Source organism: Scyliorhinus canicula, chromosome 19 (assembly GCF_902713615.1).
Source record: "Scyliorhinus canicula chromosome 19, sScyCan1.1, whole genome shotgun sequence".
Classification (NCBI taxonomy): Eukaryota; Metazoa; Chordata; class Chondrichthyes; order Carcharhiniformes; family Scyliorhinidae; genus Scyliorhinus; species Scyliorhinus canicula.
Genome location: NC_052164.1, coordinates 99,484,390 through 99,512,002, shown reverse-complemented (window position 1 = coordinate 99,512,002; position 27,613 = coordinate 99,484,390). Strand labels below are relative to the sequence as shown.

The following is a 27,613-nucleotide window of genomic DNA, read 5'->3' as shown; positions in this document are numbered from 1 at the left end:
AGGCTTGCTGTCAGCTTCTCTTGGTGGTTTAAGTAAATGTCAATGATCCTATGGCATCATTGAATGAACATCAAATTCTCCTGGCAGAGCAGGCTATGTGGGCTGAATGGCCCCACTCCTGTTCCAATATCCTATGTTGTTGATGCCCTGGTTAATATTTTCCCTTCAATTAGTTAGTGAATGCGGGATGTTGCCTGGTTAGTGAATGCGGGATGTTGCCTGGTTAGTGAATGCGGGATGTTGTCTGGTTAGTGAATGCGGGATGTTGTCTGGTTAGTGAATGCGAGATGTTGCCTGGTTAGTGAATGCGGGATGTTGTCTGGTTAGTGAATGCGGGATGTTGTCTGGTTAGTGAATGCGGGATGTTGCCTGGTTAGTGAATGCGGGATGTTGTCTGGTTAGTGAATGCGGGACGTTGCCTGGTTAGTGAATGCGGGATGTTGTCTGGTTAGTGAATGCGGGATGTTGTCTGGTTAGTGAATGCGGGAAGTTGCCTGGTTAGTGAATGCGGGATGTTGCCTGGTTAGTGAATGCGAGATGTTGCCTGGTTAGTGAATGCGGGATGTTGCCTGGTTAGTGAATGCGGGATGTTGTCTGGTTAGTGAATGCGGGATGTTGTCTGGTTAGTGAATGCGGGATGTTGTCTGGTTAGTGAATGCGGGATGTTGTCTGGTTAGTGAATGCGGGATGTTGCCTGGTTAGTGAATGCGGGATGTTGTCTGGTTAGTGAATGCGGGATGTTGTCTGGTTAGTGAATGCGGGATGTTGTCTGGTTAGTGAATGCGGGATGTTGTCTGGTTAGTGAATGCGGGATGTTGTCTGGTTAGTGAATGCGGGATGTTGCCTGGTTAGTGAATGCGGGATGTTGTCTGGTTAGTGAATGCGGGATGTTGCCTGGTTAGTGAATGCGGGATGTTGCCTGGTTAGTGAATGCGGGATGCTGCCTGGTTAGTGAATGCGGGATGTTGTCTGGTTAGTGAATGCGGGATGTTGCCTGGTTAGTGAATGCGGGATGTTGTCTGGTTAGTGAATGCGGGATGTTGTCCGGTTAGTGAATGCAGGATGTTGTCTGGTTAGTGAATGCGGGATGTTGTCTGGTTAGTGAATGCGCGATGTTGCCTGGTTAGTGAATGCGGGATGTTGTCTGGTTAGTGAATGCGGGATGTTGCCTGGTTAGTGAATGCGCGATGTTGCCTGGTTAGTGAATGCGGGATGTTGTCTGGTTAGTGAATGCGGGATGTTGCCTGGTTAGTGAATGCGGGATGTTGTCTGGTTAGTGAATGCGGGATGTTGTCTGGTTAGTGAATGCGGGATGTTGCCTGGTTAGTGAATGCGAGATGTTGTCTGGTTAGTGAATGCGGGATGTTGCCTGGTTAGTGAATGCGGGATGTTGGCTGGTTAGTGAATGCGGGAAGTTGCCTGGTTAGTGAATGCGGGATGTTGCCTGGTTAGTGAATGCGGGATGTTGCCTGGTTAGTGAATGCGGGATGTTGTCTGGTTAGTGAATGCTGGATGTTGCCTGGTTAGTGAATGTGGGATGTTGTCTGGTTAGTGAATGCGGGATGTTGCCTGGTTAGTGAATGCGGGATGTTGCCTGGTTAGTGAATGCGGGATGTTGCCTGGTTAGTGAATGCGGGATGTTGTCTGGTTAGTGAATGCGGGATGTTGTCTGGTTAGTGAATGCGGGATATTGCCTGGTTAGTGAATGCGGGATGTTGCCTGGTTAGTGAATGCGGGATGTTGTCTGGTTAGTGAATGCGGCATGTTGTCTGGTTAGTGAATGCGGGATGTTGCCTGGTTAGTGAATGCGGGATGTTGCCTGGTTAGTGAATGCGGGATGTTGCCTGGTTAGTGAATGCGGGATGTTGCCTGGTTAGTAAATGCGGGATGTTGTCTGGTTAGTGAATGCGCGATGTTGCCTGGTTAGTGAATGCGGGATGTTGCCTGGTTAGTGAATGCGGGATGTTGCCTGGTTAGTGAATGCGGGATGTTGTCTGGTTAGTGAATGTGAGATGTTGTCTGGTTAGTGAATGCGGGATGTTGTCTGGTTAGTGAATGCGGGATGTTGTCTGGTTAGTGAATGCGGGATGTTGTCTGGTTAGTGAATGCGGGATGTTATCTGGTTAGTGAATGCGAGATGTTGCCTGGTTAGTGAATGCGGGATGTTGTCTGGTTAGTGAATGCGGGATGTTGTCTGGTTAGTGAATGCGGGATGTTGTCTGGTTAGTGAATGTGGGATGTTGTCTGGTTAGTGATTGCGGGATGTTGCCTGGTTAGTGAATGCGGGATGTTGTCTGGTTAGTGAATGCGGGATGTTGCCTGGTTAGTGAATGCGGGATGTTGCCTGGTTAGTGAATGCGGGATGTTGTCTGGTTAGTGAATGCGGGATGTTGTCTGGTTAGTGAATGCGGGATGTTGTCTGGTTAGTGAATGTGGCATGTTGCCTGGTTAGTGAATGCGGGATGTTGCCTGGTTAGTGAATGCGGGATGTTGCCTGGTTAGTGAATGCGGGATGTTGTCTGGTTAGTGAATGCGAGATGGTGCCTGGTTAGTGAATGCGGGATGAACGCTGAGAGATGCTACGGAATAATTGTCACTGCGTTGTAAAGTAATTATTTGTAAATTGAACATCTGGGAGGTGTTTTAGGCTCTCTATAATACATATTGCTTTCCTCATTCCCCTCTTATTCTAATTATTGGCTTGAGTACCTGAAACTGACACATTATACAGGGCAGCACGGTAGCACAAGTGGTTAGCACTGTGGCTTCACAGCGCCAGGGTCCCAGGTTCGGTTCCCCGCTGGGTCACTGTCTGTGCGGAGTCTGCACATTCTCCCCGTGTCTGCGTGGGTTTCCTCCGGGTTCTCCGGTTTCCTCCCACACTCCAAGACGTGCAGGTTAGGTGGATTGGCCATGATAAATTGCCCTTAGTGTCCAAAAAGGTTTGGAGGGGTTATTGGGTTACGGGGATAAGTTGGAAGTGAGGGCTTAAATGAGTCAGTGCCGACTCGATGGGCCGAATGGCCTCTTTCTGCATTGTATGTTCTACATATGTTCTATCCTCGCCTAGACAGGGAAACCCCTCTGGTGTGACATATTCCTGGTCAGTAAGTGAAGAAATTGGAGTTTTATTAAAATGGAAATATATTTGCATATATTTATATACTGGTTAATTTCCTCATTTTTTCCTCAAAATTTAGAGTACCCAATTATTTTTCCTCCCATGGGGAAACGGTAGCACAGTTGGCTCACAGCTTCAGGGTCCCATGTTCGATTCTGGCTTGGGTCACTGTCGGTGCGGAGTCTGCACATCCTCCCTGTGTGTGCGTGGGTTTCCTCCGGGTGCTCCGGTTTCCTCCCACAGTCCAAAGGTGTGCAGGTTAGGTGGATTGGCGGATTGGCCATGCTGAATTGCCCTTCATGTCCAAAAGGTAGGGTGGGGTTATTGGGTTACCGAAATAGGGTGGAGGTGTGGACTTAGGTACGGTGCTCTTTCCAAGGACTGGTGATGGGCCGAATGACCTCCTTTAGCACTGTAAATTCTATGATGATTCTATGAATTAAGGGCAATTTAGCATGACCAATCCACCTAACCTGCACATTTTTGGGTTGTGGAGGTAAAACCCACGCAGACACGGGGAGAATGTGCAAACTCCACATGGGCAGTGACCCAGGGCCAGGATCAAACCCGCGTCCTCAGCTCCATAGGCAGCAGTGCTAACCACTGCGCATCCATGTCGCCCTGTTAATTTCCGAAGTGATGCACTTCCTATAATGTAATAGCAAACAAGGTGGCAGAAAGAGTCCTCTTCTAGCAGGATCCAGTGGAAAACCAACGCATGCAAAAAAGTTACTCAGCCAATGAGAGAAATGATTGGTCCGTGCCTGTCATTGCAACAAGTCAGGGGAGGGATTTTTACAGCTCCCTATTTAAATGCAGACACTGTCCAATTTGTATTTTTTTTAGACATAATCCATTATTTGCGGAGGTATTGATATTCAGCACACAGTGAGATTATTGATAAATTTAGAAATGTATATCAGGAATCTAGGAAAGTCTGAAATGTAAAAAAACCTGGCCATTTATAACAAATGCATTTGATGACCATATCCTATATGTCTTTCAGCGCCTCTATTTAATCTCCTGCCACAACCCATGTACACTGCACCATGGACTTTACACCATTCATTCACTCACCTGAGAGCGAGATAGGTATTTCTTGACCTCAGGGGCAGCACGGTAGCACAGTGGTTAACACTGTTGCTTCACAGCGCCAGGGTCCCAGGTTCGATTCCAAGCCTGGGTCACTGCCTGTGCGGAGTCTGCACGTTCTCCCCGTGTCTGCGTGGGTTTCATCTGGTTTCCTCCCACTAGTCCCGAAAGACGTGCTTGTTAGGTGAATTGGACATTCTGAATTCTCCCTCCGAACAGACGCCGGAGTGTAGCGACTGGAGGATTTTCACAGTGACTTCATTGCCGTGTTAATGTAAGCCTACTTGTGACAATAAAGATTATTATTAGTATTAATTAAATTGTTTGATATACTCTCTCTAGGTAGGAAGAGTGTCCTATTTAGGGATTGTCAGGACCCTCCATCTGTAAGGCAATGCCCACTAGCCAAGAGAAACCCAGTTTCAAGAAACATTGAATTAATATTCAGTCACAAACGCCACCAGGCAAATGGACTTTCACTCCAGAGATTGCGGCCAAATATTTTCCTCCAGCACTTTAATTATACACTTCTCCCTCCAAAAAGGCCCATTGTTTCTTTCCATTGGCAGGTAGATTTTACAGCTGCCATAAAAAGGAACTGTTTGCTAATTCTTTTTCTCTCCCCGTCATAAATATTTGAAGGCGTGTACATTATCTCTGCAGTGAGAGGGAACGGGGTTGAAGCACCTCCACCTATTCATCAGCAGCAGGAACTCCGTCGCAGGGAACACAATGCAAAATGTATTGAGAGGGTTAAAGGACAGGCGGCAGGTAAAAGAAAAATACGCAGGACATTTTGTTTATGTTTGTTTTGGGTGATGCGGTGGAAAGAAATTCGCGTCGGCGTATTCTACTCATATATTCTTGGCTGGATTGGGCTGTGGTCCCAGCAGAGAAAGGTCAGTATTGCAACATCCTATGTGCTGGGCTGAGTTGTGGCTTTTGTTAAAGTTTATCCCTAACCTCCAAAACAGCCGCTCCTTGCCCGCCCGACCCCACATTGACCAGGCAATAGGAATGGGAACAATCCAATAACCAGCTGGACTTATATTTTTTTTTCTTCTTCTTTCATGGGATGGCAATCCCTAATTGGCCTTGAACTGGACGGGACAGGAGTCACATGCAGGCCAGACCAGCTAAGGGCGGCAGATTTCCTCCCTTACATTAGCGAAGCAGATGGATTTTTTTAATGACAATTGACAGTGGTTTCATCGCTTTATATTCCACTTATATTCTACTTCCATTTATTTAGTGAGTTTAAATTCTGGCAGCTGTCTTGCTGGAATTTGAACCCTGGTCTGAAGATCATTTTGCTGAGCCTCTGGATTACCAGTCCAGATGTCATTACCATGACAACATCACCCACCACCCTTTCAAGCAGCGCAGTCTCGCTCATCACTCATTACCTTTATTTAAATTTTCACCTCTCCTTTACTTCTTTTGACAATGATCTCAACTCTGTTACGTGGTTACTGATATTTCTGCTACGAGCAACAGTTTCTCCCTATTTGCAAAACCGCTCATTGAGTTGACTCCGAGATGCATCCTCACAGGCACAGGTCAAATGGACTGGCAAAGTTACTGTGAAGAAAATTAGAGTTCTTAATACTTTTTGCAATATCATTGTCACATACTGGGAAACAATTGTCTGTGTGAGCAAGGCTGTGACTGGCTTAATTAAACCATAGACAGGCTACAAAGGTCAAAACATCAATGAGGAAGGAGCGAAGGCAAATGGTTGAAATGATACTGAACAGAGGGCCAGGAAAGCAGCTAGGAATTTACATTTGGCTGATAAGAGAAGTGATTTTAAAGTTGACAGCTGGACTTCAAACATATAATAATAATAATAATAATAGCTTATTGTCACAAGTAGGCTTCAGTGAAGTTACTGTGAAAAGCCCCCAGTTGCCACATTCCGGCGCCTGTTGAGGGAGGCCGGTGCGGGAATTGAACCTGCGCTGCTGGCCTTGTTCTGCATTACAAGCCAGCTGTTTAGCCCACTTTCCTAAACCAGCCCCTAAATGTAAATATGTGAGGCAAAATAATAAGTTTATTTTATAAATATAGTGACCATAAGGTAATCAAAAATATTTATCAACTCTTGGAACTTTTAAAGGCTTGGAGAAACAGTAGATGGAAAGATTAAAGGAAAAAACAATATATTTAAAGTGAGACTGTCGGATAGTGACCAAGACAGTGTGTGTTGAAGCCAGATCTACAGACACCAGTTCTGCCACCACCCTCAAAAAGAAGAGTCTGTGTGAGCTTTACCGTGGGGCAACAGGGCATTGTATGGTAATGTAATAATAATAATCTTTATTGTCACAAGTATGCTTAAATTAACACTGCAATGAAGTTACTGTGAAAAGCCCCGAGTCGCCACATTCCGGCGCCTGTTCGGGTACACAGAGGGAGAATTCAGAATGTCCAATTCACTTACCAGCATGTCTTTCGGAACTTGTGGGAGGAAACCGGAGCACCCGGAGAAAACCGACGCAGACACGGGGGGAACATGTACACTCCGCACAGACAGTGACCCAAGCAAGCAACAATGGTAACCACTGTGCTGCCGTGCCACCCACCATGTCACTGGAAGTTAATAGATTAGGAAATCGAAAAGGACTGTTGCCATCAAAAGAGGGTTTCAGCTCCGAGTTTATTTAATCCAGTAGCTTTTAAGAAATGTTTATAGAACACTATTAATTGTGTAAAGGTGTTCAGGTGTCTTTGAATGCTTTTTTCTCTTTTTTTAGTTTAAGCAATGTTTACATTTACTATTTAAAATCATCACCAGCTGTCTGGGACTTATTTATCTTGAAATAAGATAACTCCTCATAATAGACAAATTGCAAACCACTGTGACAGCTTGTTCCAAGTTTCCCTTTGGGATTTAGGCAGCCTGCACTAACACTGTAATGTTATGGCATGGCAGATGGTAAAATAAATTGTATTGGAATCTTTCAGGAGAAAAGGAGCAGAAACCATTTTAAATCGGCATATTGAAACGACCTGTAATGTAGAGAATGTTACATAACCTCAGGGACAAAATTTAGTCACATGGACAAATGTGGGTTAATTAAGGAAAGGCAACTTGAGTTCTTGGTTTTGATTCTTGGTAGTGTGGATGAGCAGAGAGATCTCGGTGTCCATGTACATAGATCCCTGAAAGTTGCCAACCAGGTTGAGAGGGTTGTTAAGAAGGCGTACGGTGTGTTAGCTTTTATTGGTAGAGGGATTGAGTTTCGGAGCCATGAGATCATGTTGCAGCTGTACAAAACTCTGGTGCGGCTGCATTTGGAGCATTGCGTGCAATTCCGATCGCCGCATTATAGGAAGGATGAGGAAGCATTGGAAAGGGTGCAGAGAAGATTTACCAGAATGCTGCCTGGTATGGAGGGAAGATCTTATGAGGGAAGGCTGAGGGACTTGAGGCTGTTTTCGTTAGAGAGAAGAAGGTTAAAAGGTGACTTAATTGAGGCATACAAGATGATCAGAGGATTAGATAGAGTGGACAGTGAGATCCTTTTTCCTCGGATGGTGATGTCTAGCACGAGGTGACATAGCTTTAAATTGAGGGGAGATAGATACAGGACAGATGTCAGAGGTAGGTTCTTTACTCAGAGAGTAGTAAGGGCGTGGAATGCCCTGCCTGCAACAGTAGTGGATTTGCCAACACTAAGGGTATTCAAATGGTCATTGGATAGGCATATGGATGATAAGGGAATAGTGTAGATGGGCTTTCGAGTGGTTTCACAGGTCGGCACAACATTGAGGGCCGAAGGGCCTGTACTGCGCTATGTTCTATGAATTTCATAAGAGAAAATCATGTTTAACTAACTTACCGGACGTTAACAATGAGGGCTATTAAGGGCAATGCAGTTTATGTGATGTACACGGACGTCCAAAAGGCATTTGATGTGGTACCACACACAGACTTGTGAGCAAAGCCATAGCTGACAGAATAAAGGGGAAAGTAGCAACATGGATACAAAATTGGTTGTGAGACAATAGATGGATCGCAGTAGTTAATGGATGTTTTTCAAGCTGCATTTTCAAGTAATGCAGTTTCTAGGGAATTTTGCTTTTCCTGACATTTACTAATGACCAAAAACTTGGTGTACAGGACACAATTTCAAAATTTGCCAATTGTATGAAACTTGAAGCCTTGTGAACTGTGAGGGGGATAATGTAGGACTTGAAAAGGACAGAGACAGGTTGGTGGTGCGGGCAGACAGGTGGCGGATGAAGTTCAATGTGGAGAAATAGGAAGTGATTCATTTTGGTACAAAGAACATGGAAAGACAATATAAACCAATGTGTACAAAGATAAAGGAGCAGAAGATCCTGGGCAAGACGAGCATGAGCTTGTAATGAGGAAATGAAGCCTCGGCAGGCTTTGCCTCACCGAGGCCCGAGACAAAACGGAGCCCCGTTTAATAGCGGGATCGTTCTCAGTGCTGCAGACGCCGGGAAAGTCCCGCTAAACGCTCCCAAAACGAGATTTCTTTCTCCCCGATTCATTCACACCCTAAGAGGCAATTTATCATGGCCAATCCACCTAACCTGCACATCTTTGGACTGTGGGAGGAAACCGGAGCACCTGGAGGAAACCCACGCACACAGGGGGGAAAAACTCCAGACTTCACACACACAGCCACCCAAGGCCACAATTGAACCCAGGACCCTGGCGCTGAGAGGCAGCAATGCTAACCACTGTGCCACAGTATGAACACAGTAAGAAGTCTTACAACACCAGGTTAAAGTCCAACATGTTTGTTTCAAACACTAGCTTTCGGAGCACCACTCCTTCCTCAGGTGAATCAGTGCTCCGAAAGCTAGTGTTTGAAAGAAACATGTACTTTAACCTGGTGTTGTAAGACTTCTTACTGTGCTCGCCCCAGTCCAACGCCGGCATCTCCACACCACAGTGTGAAAGCATTGAAGAGTGTGCAGAAAAGATTCACAAGGATGATTTCAGGGGTCAAGGTAGATTGGATAAGTTAGGGCTGTTTTCCACGGAGAAAAGAAGGCTGAGAGATGTGAGAGAGGTGTTTAAAATCATGAGGCGTCTGCACACAGTAGACAGGGAGAAAACTCCCACCTGTGAAAGGATCAAGAACGAGAGGGAAGAGATTCAAAGGAATTGGTGAAACAAGCAAGAATAATGAGAAAAAACCTTTCACCCGGTGAGTGGTTTGGATCTGGAATGTGCTGCCTGGGAGTATGGAGATGGTTTAATCAAGGCATTCAGAATGGAATTAGACTGTTATGTGAAAAGGAAGAGTGTTCAGAGACAGGGGGTGGGGGGGGGGGGGGGGGTAGGCACAACTTAAGTTTCTCATTGCAAAGCTGGTACAGACACAATGGGTCATATTACCTCCTTCTGCATTGTAACAAAGCTGTGATTCAACATTGCTTATTTAAACAGAGGTGTGGTAATTAAAATTTGGACCCATGAGACATGTTTAGGAGGATGCAGTGGAACATGTTAAAACTGATGAAAATGGGAAGGTTTGGGAACCTTGGTTTGTCCACACTCATTGGTGTAGATTGTTCTGGCCAAGTTATCAAAATGATATAGATGCATTGGAGAGGGTCCAGAGAGGATTTACGAAGATGTGGGTTATGTCAGGAAAGGGTGGACAGGCTGGGTCACGTCTCTTGAAAAAAGAACCCCACTGATGTTACCTGCGAGAATGTCTCAAAACCTCAAAGGATAACGTGAAACGCTGGTTTTTGGTGGTGTACATTTGTTTGGAACAATGTGAGGAGCAACGTACAACCCAGTAAGGAACCAGACCAGTCGCTATGTAAACAATTAATATAGAATATTTATTAAAGGTAAAGAAAAGGAAAAAAACACACGACAAAAGACTGATACGCACTGTGATAAATAAACACACCGTGTTATCTGAAGTTATCTCTTGTTCCCAAAGTATAACCAAGTTCCCTGAACTCACAGAGACACCCCTTTCCCCCAAGCAACATCCAATTTTTAATAATTCCATAGGTCAAATTCAGTTAATAGTTACCACACAATAATACTTAGGTGACCAAGTCTGAGAACTTCTCTTCCTGGTTCAATTAAGGCACAAAACTGCCTCTTTTAGAGGAGAATATCTGCAATTTGTCATAGCTCTAAACAGGCGTCTGTGAATCAGAAAGTAGATTGAACTCACCTGTCTGACTGTTGGATGGAGAACTAGCCTCTCTTCCCAATGAGGGTTTTAGCAGTTGTACTGTTTTGTCTCTGATATTCCCCTCTGTGGACTCTGCTGTCTGCCTCTCTCCAATTCCTTGCCTTTAGAAGTTATTATTTGTATAGCCCCCACTGATCTCTAGTGAACAATGTTTTCGATATGGCCAATTACACCTTAATGTCTGCTGATCTTGTTATTGGGCAAATAACACACCATTATTCCTCTAGACACCTGCTAGTCTTGTTACTTGTCTGTCATTTTATTTTCATCTCAAATTCACTGTCAATCTCGATAACTTCCCACAGTCCTAACTGTGACTTAGTGGAGGTCTTTAAAATTCTGAAAGGTTTTGATGGGGTGGAGACAGAGAGAAAATTCCCTCTTGGGGAGAAGAGCATCACGAGAGCCATCAATAGAAGATAGTCATCAAGACATCTTCACCCAAAAGTATGGTGAGAATGTGGGACTCACTACCACAGGGAGTGGTTGGAGTGAATAGTATAGATGCATTGAAGGAGAAGGGAATAGAGGGTGAGGATAGTAGATTTAGTTGAGGAAAGATGGGGCGATTGGAGCATCAATACAAGCATGGACTTGATGGGCTGAATGGCCTGTTTGTGAGTCATACATCCTATATAATCCTTTGTATTTACTCAAGAGAAATGCACAAAAATGCACTGGCAGAAAGAGGGGGGTGTTAAAGGGTCAAGTTACTTAAGTTGTGCAGATGGTATAAGATAAGATTCTGTCATTGTTCAATGAGTACGATCCTACAGCTTATTTGAGGCAAGACAGGTTACAGTTTCAATTCCTCATTTGCACTATTCCCAGCTGGGGGCTGGTGTGTGGAGGCTAGGGTGAGATCAGAATAGACTAGGCTGGAGGAGGTGGTAGGGTTGTCAACTCTGGGTGCACATATTCCTGGAGGTTTCATCACATCAATTCCTGCCTCCAACCACACACTCGCCAACACTCAAACTCTTGGCCACTTTGCACATCCATCCCCGTGGTGCCACATCCAATCAGAAAGCATATTGACTATGGATTATCCGATTGGAAGATCATCAAGCAGATTTTTATTTCTGTCTGTCTGACTTACAGGTATTCATAACTAATAAACAAAAATATTCAAATAAATTCATTAGAGCCCAGGGGTTTGGGCGTTGATTCTTGAAAATCCAAAGCAACCCAGGAGTCATGGAACCTCGAAAACATTGAGACCAATTACTGCATCGTTAATCACCACTCTGTTTGGATTAAAGCCTTAGGCGAAAGCTTACAAAGGACTGATATAGCTCAGGACTACACAGTGCCATGAGTCTGTCAACAACCTTGGGGCAAGAGTTGCGGTGAGGAGAATGAAAATGACGCATGCAAACATTGAAACCCTCAACAGGTCTGCCGATATTGGTGAAATGACATGGGTCAGTGTCTCAGCCCCTTCAACCCTTCTCCAGGACTGGGGGAGGGGAACATGACCCGATGGATCGTATTTAAGAGGGAATAGAGCAATGGAGAGAGGGGCGAGGGAATGGGGGATGCGGTGAGAAGGAACAGGGAACGATACTGAGATTCAGATCAGAAACTAGCTGCTCTGGGTTCAGACACGTCTGCAGGACAGAAAACACCGGACAGACCGGTTTTGTGTTCTGTTGAGAAGGCTGCGGTGTTAACCCATTCACCGCTGTCACTGACTGGGTTCCTGCTCACACACTCTGTCTCTCTCTCTGTCTCTCTCTCTTTCTATTTATCTAGGCTGTTACTCAGCATCTATTCATGAAGTTTCAATGGGTGGCACGGTAGCACAGTGGTTAATACTGTTGCTTCACAGCGCCAGGGTCCCAGGTTCAATTCCTGGCTTGGATTCACTGTCTGTGCGGAGTCTGCACGTTCTCCCCGTGTCTGCATGTCCGGGTGCTCAGGTTTCCTCCCACAAGTCCCGAAAGACGTGCTTGTTAGGTGAATTGGTCATTCTGAATTCTCCCTCTGTGTACCCGAACAGGAGCCAGAATGTGGCGACTGGGGGCTTTTCACAGTAACTTCATTGCAGTGTTTATTTAAGTCTACGTGTGACAATAAAGATTATTATTATTATAAATGTAGATTAATTCGCACCAGAGTGGGCTAGGGGAGGGTGTACAGGTTTCTATATTGCTAACATTCTTCACGTAACTTCAGATCTCAATCTCGCTATGGCGTAATTCCGCAGTGTAGGTAACGCACAGTCCTCGGGAATCTGCTGGACTCAATTTCAAACATACGCAGATGGAATTCAACTCGCTAACTGTAGCGTGACAGGACTCCACTGCCCTCATCACCTATTTGATGATGAAGCCTTGGTCACATATAAACTACATTGATTAGATTCCTGTAACTAACTTCCATTAAAAAAAACCCTTTCATTTCTGCATCACCTTTTACAACCCCAGCATGTACCAAAACACTTTACAGCCAATGAAACACTTTTGAAGCGTAGTTACTGTTGTAATGTAGGAAATGTTGCAACTTTTTTACACACAGCAAACTGCCACAAATAGCAACGGTCCCATAATCTGTTTGGTGATGATGTGTGAGGGAGAGGTATTGGCCAGTGTAGTAATGCAGGAGACCCAAAGATAAAGGCCAAACTAAATTTATTTTAACTTGTAAGTAAAGCCGCACCCAAGACAACCAACACTAGTGTCCCAGCCCGGGACTAACAGTAACTCCAGTCCGAGTCAGCGACAGAATTTCAAAGGCTGGACTGGTTTAGCTCAGTGGGCTGGACAGCTGGTTTGTGATGCAGAAGAAAGCCAGCAGTGCGGGTTCGATTCCCGTACCAGCTTACCTGAACAGGTGCCGGAATGTGGCGACTAGGGGCTTTTCACAGCAACCTCACACTTGTGACAATAAAAGGTTATCATTATTATTATTAAGGCTCGGTCCTGGCAAGTCCAAGTTACCTTGGATGACTCAACGGGTCCCATGTGGAGATCAATGAGCCATCCCCCATGATCCTCGTGAGGGTTACCAGAGCCAGGATACTGGGGAGAACTCCTGGATTCTTGAAATGAAAATCGCTTATTGTCACGAGTGGGCTTCAATTAAGTTACTGTGAAAAGCCCCTAGTCGCCACATTCCAGTGCCTGTTCGGGGAGGCGTTGTGGCATCTCTTGTGCCAGGGCAGATGGAGGCCGCAAGGAGAATGCTGTCCCAACAGGGCAGCACCTCCTCAGTCCTGCACTGCGAGAGTCAGCCTGAATTTTGCGGTGGCTCTTCAAATTGCAAACATCCTGACTCATCGTTATGAATTCCTCCCACGGAGCTACGACAGACCCTGTTGTGTGGTTGTGTAACTGGCTGTTCCTGTTCGATGTATAGACAGTCTACATGTTGTTGTTCACCTATATCTGTGCAATCCTGCTCTGCCTGGTGCTCAGTGTCCTTTCGCTTCTCACACAATTCTCTCCTCACTGGATTTCTGTAGATCAGCTGACATCACTTACTCCTTTCGGAGTGAGCACTTCCTGTTCATTGTCAGTCTGCTTGATCTCCAGTTTCTGGAGCTGCAACAATGGTTAAAAAGTCTCGAAAGGTAAGCGAGAAGTCTCTCGTTATTCACTTCATCGCAGGTTGGACTGTTTCATTGTTTCTTTGCCTGTTGACGATGAGCCCCAGTCTATATGGGAACACAGATCCTGGACATGTCTGGCTCTGGATCACTGCAGGGTGCTCTTTGTTTAAACTCTGCACGGTTGTAGTTGTAATGGATCACTGCAGGGTGCTCTTTGTCTAAACTCTGCACGGTTGTAGTTGTAATGCAAATACGTTTAAAAACATTTAGCAGTTTTCAGGAAGGTTGCGAAGGCTTTGGAGAAGGCGCAGAAAGATTCCTGAGAGTGGTTCCAGGGATGGGAGACTCCGGTGAGCTGGATAAACTGGGGTTTGTTTTCCTTCGTCAGAAGGCGGAAAGGAAAATCGATCGAGATGATCAAGGTCACGAGGGGTCAGAGCAGGTGGACAGAAACTATTTTCGTTGGCAGAATGTTTGAGAATCCCAGGACACAGATTCAAAGTGAGTGGCAAAAGAAGGAACAGCATTAAGAGGTGAATTTGCTGCCTGACACTGCGGGGGAGGAAGATTCAATTGTAACTTTCAAAAAGTAGTTGGATGAGCTCCTGAGGAGTGAGAAATTTGCCGGTTATGGGAGGGGGCAGGAGGGGGTGGTGTGGGAGGGGGCAGGAGGAGGTGGTGTGGGAGGGGGCAGGAGGAGGTGGTGTGGGAGGGGGCAGGAGGAGGTGGTGTGGGAGGGGGCAGGAGGGGGTGGTGTGGGAGGGGGCAGGAGGGGGTGGTGTGGGAGGGGGTGGTGTGGGAGGGGCAGGGGGGGGTGGTGTGGGAGGGGGCAGGAGGGGGTGGTGTGGGAGGGGGCAGGAGGGGGGGGTGTGGGAGGGGGCGGTGTGGGAGGGGGCGTGGGAGGGGGCGGTGTGGGAGGGGGCAGGAGGGGGCGGTGTGGGAGGGGGGCAGGAGGGGGCGGGGTGGGAGGGGGGGAGGAGGGGGCGGTGTGGGAGGGGGGCAGGAGGGGCGGTGTTGGGTGGGAGGGGGGCAGGAGGGGGCGGTGTGGGAGGGGGCAGGAGGGGGCGGTGTGGGAGGGGGCAGGGGGGGGGCGGTGTGGGAGGGGGCAGGAGGGGGGGCGGTGTGGGAGGGGGCAGGAGGGGTGGTGAGGGAGGGTGGGTGTGTGGAGGGGGAGAGAGAGGGACTAGCTGTGTTGCTCAGCCAATAAAGCCATGATGGGCAAATGGTCTCCTGCTGTAATGATTGTGGCCCATTTTGTCCTCGGTATGAAGAGGCCGAGAATAGCATCAGTCTGGCTGGCGACAAGCATTTCCTCCTCCGTTTGTTGCGAAACACTTTGGAGGGGCTGGTTTAACACAGGGCTAAATCGCTGGCTTTTAAAGCAGGCCAGCAGCGCGGGTTCAATTCCCGTACCAGCCTCCCCGAACAGGCGCCGGAATGTGGCGACTGGGGGCTTTTCACAGTAACTTCATTTGAAGCCGACTCGATTTTTCATTTCATTTCATTTTTTCAATTCACGCCGCACCTGTTGATTCTCACTGAATCCCCAAGCCTTGCTTACCCCTCTCAGGTCTGAACCCAGGTACGTGCGCGATGGAGGGTGGGCCACACACACTCCCCCTGTGGCTTCTCTGTCTCCCTTCAATGAAGCACAGCAGCAGATTGTGATCCCAATCTCAACCCCAAATCACTTGGAAGGACAGACAGGAATCATCGCTGCATGGTGATCAACAGCTGGGACACTGGCTGATTTTATTTTCCTTCCTTTTCCTGCCCTTCTTGCCCCCCCCCCCCCTCACTGAACCCTCTCCACCCCACCATGGATGGATACTGAGGCTCAAAGCTGCAGTCCCAACATTGATCCAATTATTACTGGGGCAAGCTAGTAACTGATAAATGGCATCACTCTTGGTCTTGAGCACAAAAGTCAAGGCAGATACACCAGTGCATCACTGCGAGAGTGCTGTAGTTTGGAGGTGCTGCATCTCTGAGGAGACATTAAACCAAAGTCCCATCTACCTGCTCAGGTATATGTAAAAGATCCCATGACACTACTTTGGAGAAGAGAAGACAAGTTCTCCTCGATGTCCTGGCCAATATTTATTCGTCAAATCAACATCACGAAGATTATCTGGCCAATTGTCACTTTGCTGTTTGTGGGAGCTTGCTGTGCACATATCAGCTGCCACATTTCCGACATTACACCAGGGACTACACTTCAAAAAGTACGTTATTGGCTGTAAAGTGCTTTGAGATGTATCGCGGATGTGAAAAGTGCTGCATGAATGATTTTCTTTTAACCGGCTCGGCAGTGTGGCTGCATTGTTAGGGGAGTAACAGCCGAGACATTTTCCATATGTGAGATAGGTGGGACAATGACTGATCCAGGGTGCCCGGCAGAAATTGGAAATCAGCACGAACCCTGCCAACAACTAGCTGAAAGGAGCAGCAGGTTAATGTGGTGGGTGTGGACCAAGCATTGAAAACTGGCGCTCAGGAGAGAGGTCTAAACAGAACAGAAAAAAACAAGGGTGTTGAACAGGTAAAAGAATGAGTGAGGGGGAAAATCCCTGTTTGAAGGACGGGTGAGCCCGTAATGGTGTCCCCCCGATTTCTGATGCTGCATATTGCCTGTGTGCTGGTCCCCACCATTCCTGAAGCCTGTACTTTTTAATCGTGGTTCAGTGTTTATAATCCACAAAAAATGCCAGAAATACTTGTATTTATCTTGATCACATCTCGCGAATGAAGTATTTTTTTGATGGATTGTCACTTTTGCAATTTCGGAACCGTACCAAATTAACGAGTAAGACCCACAAACTGCAACACAATTTCAAAAAGAATTGCTAATCTGCGTTTTACCGGTTGAGGGAGAAACATTGACCAGAAGACCAGGGGGAGATCCGATACTTTTCAAAATAGTGCCCTGAGATGATTTTTTAGCCCATCTGAGGGTAGCCTCAGTTTACTGGTGTAAACACTTCCTCAGTATTGCCCTGGAGTGTCAGTCTGAGTAGAACATGAACACTGATTCTTGAGGCGAGAGAGCTCCAAACAGCCATCGCTGACGGCCCCGGGCTCAAGTTGCATTTAGGTAGCACAGTGCTTAGTACTGTTGCTTCAGAGCTCCAGGGTCCCAGGTTCGATTCCCGGCTTGGGCCACTGTCTATCCGGAGTCTGCACGTTCTCCCTGTGTCTGCGTGGGTTTCCTCCGGGTGCTCCGGTTTCCTCCCACAAGTCCTGAAAGATGTGCTGTTCGGTAATTTGGACATTCTGAATTCTCTCTCCGTGTACCCGAACAGGCGCCGGAATGTGGCGACTAGGAGATTTTTATGGTAACTTCATTGCAGTGTTCATGTAAGCATGGCTAATTCACCTAGCCCGCAAATCTTTGGACTGAGTCCCAAAAGACTTGCTTGTTAGGTAATAATTTTTATTGTCACAAGTAGGCTTACATTAACACTGTAATGAAGTTACTGTGAAAAGCCGCTCGTCGCCACATTCCGGCGCCTGTTCGGGTACACTGAGGGAGAATTCAGAATGTCCAAATTACCTAACAGCACGTCTTCTGGGACTTGTGGGAGGAAACTGGAGCACCCGGAGGAAGAAACACGCGCAGACACAGGGAGAACGTGCAGACTCCGCACAGTCACCTATGGCCGGAATTGACCCCGGTTCCCTGGCACTGTGAGGCAGCCACTGTGCCCCCGTGCGGCCCTGGGATATCTCATAATGCTGGAGTTTCAGAAGAGAGTAGTGAAGAAAGGGATGCAAGTTACCTCCAAATCCTTTGGAAAATGCGATTATGTCCAGCTGTTTTCAATGTCTATACAGATTGTGTGAATGTTAATAATTAACACACTGCCCAATTCCAAGTAAAAGAGCCGCATAATATTTAACATCAAATCACATGTATGGGGCTCGGAGTAGAGTTGAGGGGAGAAGGATTACTGTAGGAGGAAGTAATAGAAAATAAATCCAGTCAAACTGCTCATAAATGTTGACTAACTTCCGGCAACGGCAGTGCTGGGGCACTGTGTCTCTGCCAGCTCTCACTGGGAAGGAGCTTAAGGACTTGCTGTAAATACAGATTGAGAAACTTGACCTAACACTTGAGGTAAGATTGTCAATTTCTAGTTGAGTATTTCTGGAAATTTCATCACATTACCTCCCATCTCAAATTGTCACACCTCCACCCCCCCCCCCCCCCCCCCCCCCCCAATGTCATCCTTTCCAGCTGTTTTAGTGACATATACACTATTATGGACACACACAACCTGGTGGCCTTACTCCTGCACCAACTTTAAAATGGGGCCTTTACTTTAATATGGTCTCTCTGAAAAGTGAATCATTTCACATTTCTCTGCATTAAATGTCACCTGCCACTTGTCTGCCCGTCCCACCCACTTGTCCGTTATAAATTTTATCCTATCCTTCGCACATTTCACAATGTTCCCAGGTTTCAGATTATCCGTAAATGTTGAAATTGTGCCCTGTGATCTAAGGTCTTAGTCATTAATATGTATCAGGAAAAGGGGGGGGGGGGGGAAAGAGTTTCCTAACTCCAATCCCCATGGGGTCTCCCCTCCAAACCTTTCTCCAATCTGAAAATCAGCTGCTCCCCACCACTGTTTCCTGCCGCGCAACCAATTTTGTATCCGTATTTCCACATTCCCTTCTACTCCATCCATAAATGACAAACTTCAAAGAGAATTTTTAAAAACCGGAACACCCTTATGATTTTTGTTTTCTCCTGGCAACGAATGATATAAATGGAGACTTGTTTTCAATCCCTGGAGACTCCAGGCCAATCCTGGAGCAGTTGGCAACCCCAGTCTGTAATGGTTTCTGTCTTGTAATTCATGGCGGAGGTACCCGGGCGCTGAGTGTGGTCTGCCCACTCCTAACAGAGAGTGAGGGCGGGCAGAGAGGGGCAAACACTTGGAAACTTGATAAACTAAACTTTCTACCTTCTGTACAATTGGGGAGAATGCGCCCGAAGTTGGTCTAAAATTGCCCTGTTAGGTGGTCGCACATGAACAATCAGCAGGATAATAAACCAAATTGTTTATTTTATAAATTGCTGCTTAAACAAATATTTGTTGATATATTTGCCTGATGGAGTTTCATTGTTGCGGCTGGATATGGGTTCAAATTGAAAATGAGGATGTGCAAGTCACTGAACCAAAATGTACTTTTAAAAAAAAATCGGTGTCCACTAATGAGTTGACGAGAAAAATAAATATTTGGGTCTGACAGATCTTTTGAAACTTCCCAGTTGGAGCCTGCACGGCTCAGATAAGGTGTGTCACCTTTTTGGGACTGGTGAAGAGACTTTGCAGTTTGGGACTTGATTCAGGTGAATTGGATCATGAGGCGGGGTAGAAGGGGGAGTGTGATTTGTTTTGGGCCGAATTCCCCTGTATTTAAACCTCCCCGGCCCTTTGCACTGGCTTTTATCTCCTATGCAGAGGTCAGTAACGCTGGGGGAAATGAACAAGTATCTTGATACAGGGACTGTCGGTTATGATCCGGAATTCTGATTATAAACACCACCCTGTGTTGTAGTGGAAGCGGATTTGAGAATTCCAAAGGGACATCTAGCGAAAGGGGAGGAATCTGGGAGGAATCTTGGGACAAGTCTGATGGGCCGAATGGCTTGCTATTTAGCTCTGTCACGCTGTGATCCTGCTAATATCACGAGTGGAATTTTGACTAAGATCAAACGCGATTTTGTCAGCTTGGCTCAAATGTGTCTCTATTGTGGGGACCATGGATTGGGTTTAATTGGGACTGGTTTTTGAAGCGAGCCCTGTTCAATCTGCACCTTGGCTTTGTAATCCCCCAGAAAGGAAACAAAAATAACTAGTGAAATTGAGCAAGGAACTCTTTCTATAGTTTTTTTTCCCCTTGATTGGCGCACGCTTTATTTTTGAGTTTCTATCAATCATTGTTCAGACTGTGGGGAGTGATGTAGTTAATGGCAGGCGTTAGATTGGGTCCAAGAGTACATCGAGCAAAGTTCAGATTGGTCAATGTACAGATGTGACCAGTGGAATATGCTGCTTGCCATTGCGGATACAATCCCTCCTCTGCCTGTGGGGAGGAATTTATCCACTCTATCAGCTTGTTAAAGCGATAGCAAGAGGGCGGATTTCTGCCCGTCGCCCTGCTAACCCTTTTCATTTGTAACTACAAGACAGCGGCTGGAGTTTAGCCTGACTGAGCAAAGGTGAGGTGTGTTATGGTTGATGTATGGAATTAGCTCTTTTTTTTAAGTAGACGAGGATGTTTAAGTTTCTAAAAATAGTTGTCCAATTGCGTCAGTTTGGAAAAATCTCCCTCGGGCATCAATTCATAAACCTTTCCATTGAATCACCCTTAAATAAGGAAGTCAAGATTCGGTTACAACACTTTGTTGTTTGTTGAAAGGTTGTGGGGGGAAATAAAGGCGCAGAGAGATGTTAAACTTTAAGCTTACAGTACTCGGAATGAATAAGGAAATTGCATAAAGCGTCTGTTACAATAGAGCGAGAATAAAGTTGGTGCAGAATGGGCGGTTTGTGAACAACAGGTGACTCAAGGTTCAAGCTGCAGAATGATACTGGTGGCGAATGGCGGGAGGAATAAAGCGGACGAGTGTTGCCTCGTCCTCTGCTGAAAAGTTCCCCAAGGGTTTCCCGAGTGTGCCGAAGGAGGATTCCGCTTGAATCAGGGGAGAGAACTGATTGCAAGAATTGAAATCGGGTGGAATTCTAACGGCAGGTCTGTGAGATTCCAGTCATTCGTGTATCCCAGGCTAGTCCCCTGTTACCATCTGTAATCTCATCACATCACTTCCACCCAGTTTTCCATTGACATAGACACCTCTTGGGGTCAACCCCAAACTGCCAATTAAGTGTTTTGTTTTTGTTGTAAAGTTTAAGTCGTGGTTGTAATGTAAAGGAACTGTAACCGTTTGTCTTCTCCTCTGCTTGGCCTGCAGACCCCCCCCCCCCCCCCCCCCCCCCCCCCACCCTACTACATACAAATTAGTTATTGATTGGGGAGTTGTATTGCAAGGGGAGTTCCGTGTAAAAAGATAGAACGTACTGTGCAGCCGAGTCTGCACCGACCCACTTGAGCCCTCACTTCCACCCTATCCCCGGTAACCCAATAACCCCATCTAAGCTATTTCTGTACACTTAAGGGCATTTTAGCATGTCCAATCCACCTAACCCGCATGTTTTTGGACTGTGGGAGGAAACGCAGACACGGGGAGACAGTGCGAAATTCGCACAGACAGTGACCCAGCAGGGTCCTTAAAAGTAAGGAAGTTTTGCCAGCGTCTGGAAAACTGTACAGTTTTGGTCCCCTTCCTTGAGAAAGGGTATAATAAGATCAGCAACTGTTCAGAGAAGGTGGGTTCACCGGACTGATTTCCTGGGATTAAGGAGTTGCCTCGTGAGGAAAAGTTGAACACATTTGGGCCGATATGTATTGGCGTTGAGAAGAATGAGGGGTGAAACATGTAAGACCTTGGGGTAGACACTGTTTCCTTGGGGGGGGGGGCAGGGGGGGTGAAATCTACAACTGGAGAACACAGTTTTAAAGGGGGAATGAAATCTACAACTGAGGAACACAGTTTTTAAAAAATATAGGTCTCCTATTTAAGATAAGAGATGAGGAGAAATTATTCATTTGAGGGTGGATGTGGAATTCTCTTCCCCAGGGATCAGTGGAGGCTAGTCATTGAACACGGTCAAGGCTGAGTTAGATAGATTTTTATTTAGACAAGGGTTGTTGGTGGCACAGGAGGCTTGGGGGGGGTGGGGGGGGAGTGGAGTTGAGGCCAGAATTAGATCAGACATGATCCTATTGAAAGGAAGAGCAGAGGGTGGAACGGTGGCAAAGTGGTTAGCATTGTTGCCTCACGATGCTGAGGTCCCAGGTTCGATCACAGCCCCAGGTCACTGTCCGTGTGGAGTTTGCACATTCTCCCCGTGTCTGCGTGGGTTTCACCCCCACAACCCAAAAGGTTGCAGGGTAGGTGGATTGGCCATGCTAAATTGCCCCTTAATTGGAAAAAAATGAATTGGATACTCTAAATTTAAAACAACAAAGTTTAAACACATGGAAATTTTGAGATAAAAACACGAAATGCTGTGGCAGCATGTACCGAGAAACAAAGTTAATGTTTCAGGTGGATGATCTGTTCTCCAAATTGGGAAAAGTTAGAAATGTGATTGCTGTTGAGCAAGTAAAGGGGGAGCGGATAAAGACAAAAGGAAAGCTGATGAGATTGAGTGGAAGACGGGAGAGATTCAATGACAAAGGAAATGGCGATGAAGGGAGTGGGAATGGGACAAGATGTATCGGGTGAGTGCGTGTGAACGGTGGAATGATGAACAGCTGCCATCCGAAAGTAAAAGAGAGCAGAATCCAAACCTTCAAAGAAAATAATACAAAATGGGGGAAGAGATTGGATTGGATTGGATTTGTTTATTGTCACGTGTACCGAGGTACAGTGAAAAGTATTTTTCTGCAAGCAGCTCAACAGATCATTCGGTACATGGAAGAAAAGGGAATTAAACAAAATTCAAGAAAATACATGAGAATACATAATAAGGCAACACAAGATATACAATGTAACTACATAAGCATTGGCATCGGTTGAGGCATACAGGGTGTAGTGTTAATGAGGTCAGTCAATAAGAGGGTCATTTAGGAGTCTGGTGACAGTGGGGAAGAAGCTGTTTTTGAGTCTGTTCGTGCGTGTTCTCAGACTTCTGAATCTCCTGCCCGATGGAAGAAGTTGGAAAAGTGAGTAAGCCGGGTGGGAGGGATCCTTGATTATGCTGCCCGCTTTCCCCCGGCAGCGGGAGGTGTAGATGGAATCAATGGATGGGAGGCAGGTTCGTGTGATGGACTGGGCGGTATTCACGACTCTCTGAAGTTCCTTGCGGTCCTGGGCCGAGCAGTTGCCATACCAGGCTGTGATGCAGCCCGATAGGATGCTCTCTATAGTGCATCTGTAAAAGTTGGTAAGGGTTAATGTGGACATGCCGAATTTCCTTAGTTTCCTGAGGTAGTATAGGTGCTGTTGTGCTTTCCTGGTGATAGCGTCGACGTGAGTGGACCAGGACAGATTTTTGGTGATGTGCACCCCTAGGAATTTGAAACTGCTAACCATCTCCACCTCGGCTCCGTTGATGCTGACAGGGGTGATTATGATCTGAATTTATTGAGTCTGGCTTTAAAAGTGCCAAATTGAAAGAGGAGATGCTGAACTTTGTTAGAATCCTGCAGTCGGGCCCGGGTCAGGTGGGGACAGTTGGCCAGAAGCCGAGGCCCACAGAGCAGGCACCAAGTCTGCATTTAGGAGACCACATGATGTAGATTAAATTGAAAGAAGAGCACAAATTCACCAGGACAATTTGTACATCGAGGAGACAGGAGGCAGAAGAGCAGGAATTGCATCTTCCTGGGTTTTATTACAATCAGCCCCAGGTGAGGTTCCTCAAAAGTTGTTGTTGGGGCGAAGTACTTCAATTTGTCACCATCCCCAGCTGGAATACCCCCAAGTTGTCACAACCCTGGGTGAAGAGGAGTGACTGGCTCAGTGTCTTTATTCAGCCCACCCATTGCTGGGAGCAAACGTTTATCCCTTGGATACCTAGTTCAGACCCAGTAGTTATTTTAAAAAGGAGCCAAAATTCAACCAGACCTTCTTGAGCTTAGATAGAGTAAGTTCATTAACTACTAAAAAGGTCAGGAGAAATGGTAAAACACATGAATCGACATTCATACGGTAGCACGGTGGTTAGCACTGTTGCTTTGCAACACCAGGGTGCCAGGTTCGATTCCCGGCTTGGGTCAATGGCTGTGCGGAGTCTGCAAGTTCTCCCTGTGTCTGTATGGGGTTTCTCCGAGTGCTCCGGTTTTCTCCCACAAGCCCCGAAAGACGTGCTTGAGAGGTGAATTGGACATTCTGAATTCTCCCTCTGTGTACCCGAACAGGTGCTCCCGGAGTGTGGCAACTGGGGGATTTTCACAGTAACTTCATTACAGTGTTAATGTAAACCTACTTGTGACACGAATAACGATTATTATTATTACGAGTAAGAAATGAGCCCAATAGTGCTTATCGTGAATGCTGCTAAATAGCGTATCCTATTGAAACTCACCTGAGGAAGGAGCTGCGCTCCGAAAGCTAGTGATTCCAAACACACCTGTTGGATTTTAAACTGGTGTAAGACTTCTTATTGAAATGGGGACGGGCAGGGGTCGAATGAAGGGAAGATTCAAATGGAGCATGTGAAGGTGAGATCGGGGTGGAAATCGGAAGCAAAGTTTATGAATTTTCAGTTTGGGGCAAAAACAGGAAGTAGCATTGATAGTCATCAGTGTACAGGAAGTGAGGGAGGGGCCCTCCATTGGAAGAAGGAAATTTGAGACAGAAGCAAAATGTTACAGATACTGGAAATTTGACTGCAATAAGGTGTGTTCTTTGGATTGAACAGTAATTTGAATAACTGAATCTGATTGGTTTGATTGTTGCTCTTTGGCAGGGTTGTAAAGGCAGGGGTTGTGACAAGAATACAATTAAATGGAGGAAAGTGGGGATTTGTTGATGGGCAATAAAGATGACTGTAGAGTAATGGGAAAGTCTTCACTCTTAATGTTCTAATCCTGACCAGGACTGTCTGACCTTGTCACTTGGAGACAGGAACACAGAGAAAAGAGAACAAACTCGACAGCTGCTGGGCATGGAGCCACATCAAGTTGATTATTGTTGGTGTGTCTTTGTTGTGTGTAAAATGTTAAGCAGAGTTGCCAACTCATCTCTGAATTGTGCCGTGGGGTGTTTCACAACTTCAGGTGGGAAAATGGAATCTGGGTTCAATGGGGGCACAGGACTGGGACAAGGTGTAATCTGTCTGCGGTGACCTCAGGATTTACATCTATAAATATGGGTTTCTTACCTCAAAAGCCATTTACTTCTTGGGAAATGTGTTAATATCACCACCGGGCTCTGGGTGCCTTTGATCGAAGGGAGCTTGAAACTATACTTTTGCAAACTAGTGAACCTTCATTGACTATTTACAGAGATATACTCCATTGGAACCTTCTTAAGAGGATTTGCAAGGACTCCTCCTGAGTGGCTTTTGTTTTCAATTCATTCTCGGGATGTGGGTCGCGTTGGCAAGGCTAACATTTGTTGCCCTTTCCTAATTGCTCTTGGGCCCAGCAAGCCACTCAGTTCATTTCAAGGTGAGGGGGCAGTTAAGAGTCAACCACCCACTGTGGTAGGCCAGATCGGGTAAGGATGGCAGATTTCCTTCCCTAAAGGGCATGAATGAACCAGATGGGTTTTTACTACATCCAGAAATGGTTTGATGGTCGCCATGACTGAGATTAGCTTTTAATTGCTGATGTGTTCATTGAAGTTACTTTCCACCAGTTGCATGGTGACATTTGAATCCCTGTCCTCAGTGACACTGTGTAGCCATCTCCCCCATTTATGGCTCATTCCTAGTTGCTGCTTGAGAAGGTGGTATGCAATTGAGTGGTTTGTTGGGTCACATCAGAGGACGTTAAACATCAACCATACTAGTCATAGAAACCTACACCACAGAAAAAAGCCCTTCGGCCAATTGCACCTGCGCCAGTCAAAAACAACCATCTAACTATGCTAATCCCATTTCCCAACACTTGGCCCATGGTCTTGTCTGCCTAAATACTTCTTAAATGTTATGAGGGTCTCTGCCTCCACTATCTTTCAGGCAGTGAGTTCCAGACTCCCACCACCCTCTTGAGTGGAAAGGTTTTTCCTCACATCCCCTCTAAACCTCCTGCCCCTCACCATAAATCTATGCCCCCTGGTCACTGACCCCTCCACCAAGGGGACAGGTTCCTTCCTGCTTTATCTGTACCCCTCATAATCTTATACATCTCAATCATATCCCCCCCCCTCAAGTCTCCTCTACTCCAAGGAAAACAACTCCACAGTCTATCAAATCTCTCTTCATAACTAAAATTCTCTACACCCTGGTAAATCTCCTCTGCACCCTTTCCAATGCTAAATCGTCCAGACACCAGATCAGGTAAGCACTGTAGTTTTCCTACCCCTGGTTGGATTTTTAATCACTAATTGACAGCTTGGTGGCTGTTTTTCCTGATGACTGCTTTCTTCTTTGCATGTTTTTAGTATTTGTTTAAAACTGATTTCAAATTCTTAAACTGCGACAGTGGAATTTAAAAGTGTGCCCTCTGGACGACTAGCCCAGTATATTCGCCATCCTACCGTGTCATTGCGCTTTTTATAGCCATCATTAATGGCATACAGAAGCTTAACACTGCCGTGATCGTCGGCCTTCTCTACCGATCGTCGGACTTCTCATACTCCTAAAGGAAATAATGGGCACCCTGAGTGTGTTGATCTATTGAAACTGGCGAACTACGTAGGATATTCCGCCTGTGTGTAGCTGGCCCAGGTGGGCCATGTCAGTCTCTATGCTCTGCACAAGCTTCCTCTCACTGCCTTATCTCATCCAAACAGCATTCTATTCTCTCAGAAGAATCATACGGACTTGAAAAGTTAACTCTCTTTCTCGCTCCACAGATGCTGCCATACTTGCTGAGTTTCACCGGCACTTTTTGTTTTGGATCTCCAGCCTATTTTGTGTGTGTGTGTGTGTGTGTGTGTGTGTGTCCCAATTGACAACTGGAAAGTATTTTGACTGTATCCTCTTGCAATACCCTTTTTCCAGGCACGAGAGAGCGTGACATCAAGGGAGGAGGCGGATGAATGGGTTAGCTTCAAACCTTCAAGTCCAACGGATCCAGGTTGAAACATTAGCTCTTTAATGTACAGTCAAACTTTTATGTCATGGCCATGTACCAATGTTTGGACCGAAAGGTTTGCTTTGCCCTTCATTGGGAAAAAGTTGTTTTCTCCTTTTTTGGGGCTTCATCTTGGGTTTGGTGAAGAGATTGCACCTGAGTTAGTTGAGATAGCTGGATCGCATCCTGGTTGGAAATGGGATTCAAGGAGAAAGGGATAGAATGAGGTAATCAAATAATCTCTGGACCTGATTGATCCATTGCTGCTGAGATTATGGAGGGCAGAGGGCCAAATAGAATTCGCAGCACAGAAAAGGGCCACTGTAGTGGACCTGTGTTGGTGTATAGGCTGCACGCAAGGCTCCTCCCATCCCTATTTCACTCACCTTATTGTTTCTTTTGATTCCTTTCTTCCTCTTTGTTTAACCAGTGTTAAAATGCAGCTACGTTATTTTCCTTAATTACTGTGCTTGGCAGTGAATTTCACATTCTTTCCACTGTGGGTAAAGATACAGTTGATCTAAGACTGGTCTAGCCAAGTTTAGCATTTTTAGGGGGTTAACCTGCATTGCTGCTGTTAATGATTTGTAACGCGTATTGTAATTGGAGCAAATCAGACATTCGCAATGAAAAGAAATTGCCGCACGGGAAGGCATCAGTGAGACTGTTTTTAGAAGTGGAGAACATTTGGAAAAATAAATGGGTGGAGGGTAAAACAGCACAAGAGTACGTCAATCTCCATAATTAGAGACCTGTTCACATTATCCCAGGAAATGTGATGTTGCTGTGTGTCATTCCACTTGTTAAGATTTTGGTTTA

The 27,613-nt window shown here is 46.1% G+C and overlaps 1 protein-coding gene across 10 annotated transcripts in view; it reads left to right on the top strand.

Annotated features, from left to right (window-relative positions):
* The first annotated feature begins 4,930 nt into the window (after window positions 1-4,930).
* Window positions 4,931-27,613, top strand: part of tmprss4a (transmembrane serine protease 4a) — a 58,249-nt gene continuing 35,566 nt past the window's right edge. The window contains exons 1-2 of one of the 10 annotated variants that reach the window (XM_038778740.1): window positions 4,931-4,984; window positions 26,722-26,797. In XM_038778740.1, coding sequence (XP_038634668.1) covers window positions 4,946-4,984; window positions 26,722-26,797 — 115 coding nt within the window. In that variant the 5' untranslated portion in view covers window positions 4,931-4,945. The other 9 variants (XM_038778737.1, XM_038778738.1, XM_038778741.1 and 6 more) reach the window with 9 other exon arrangements.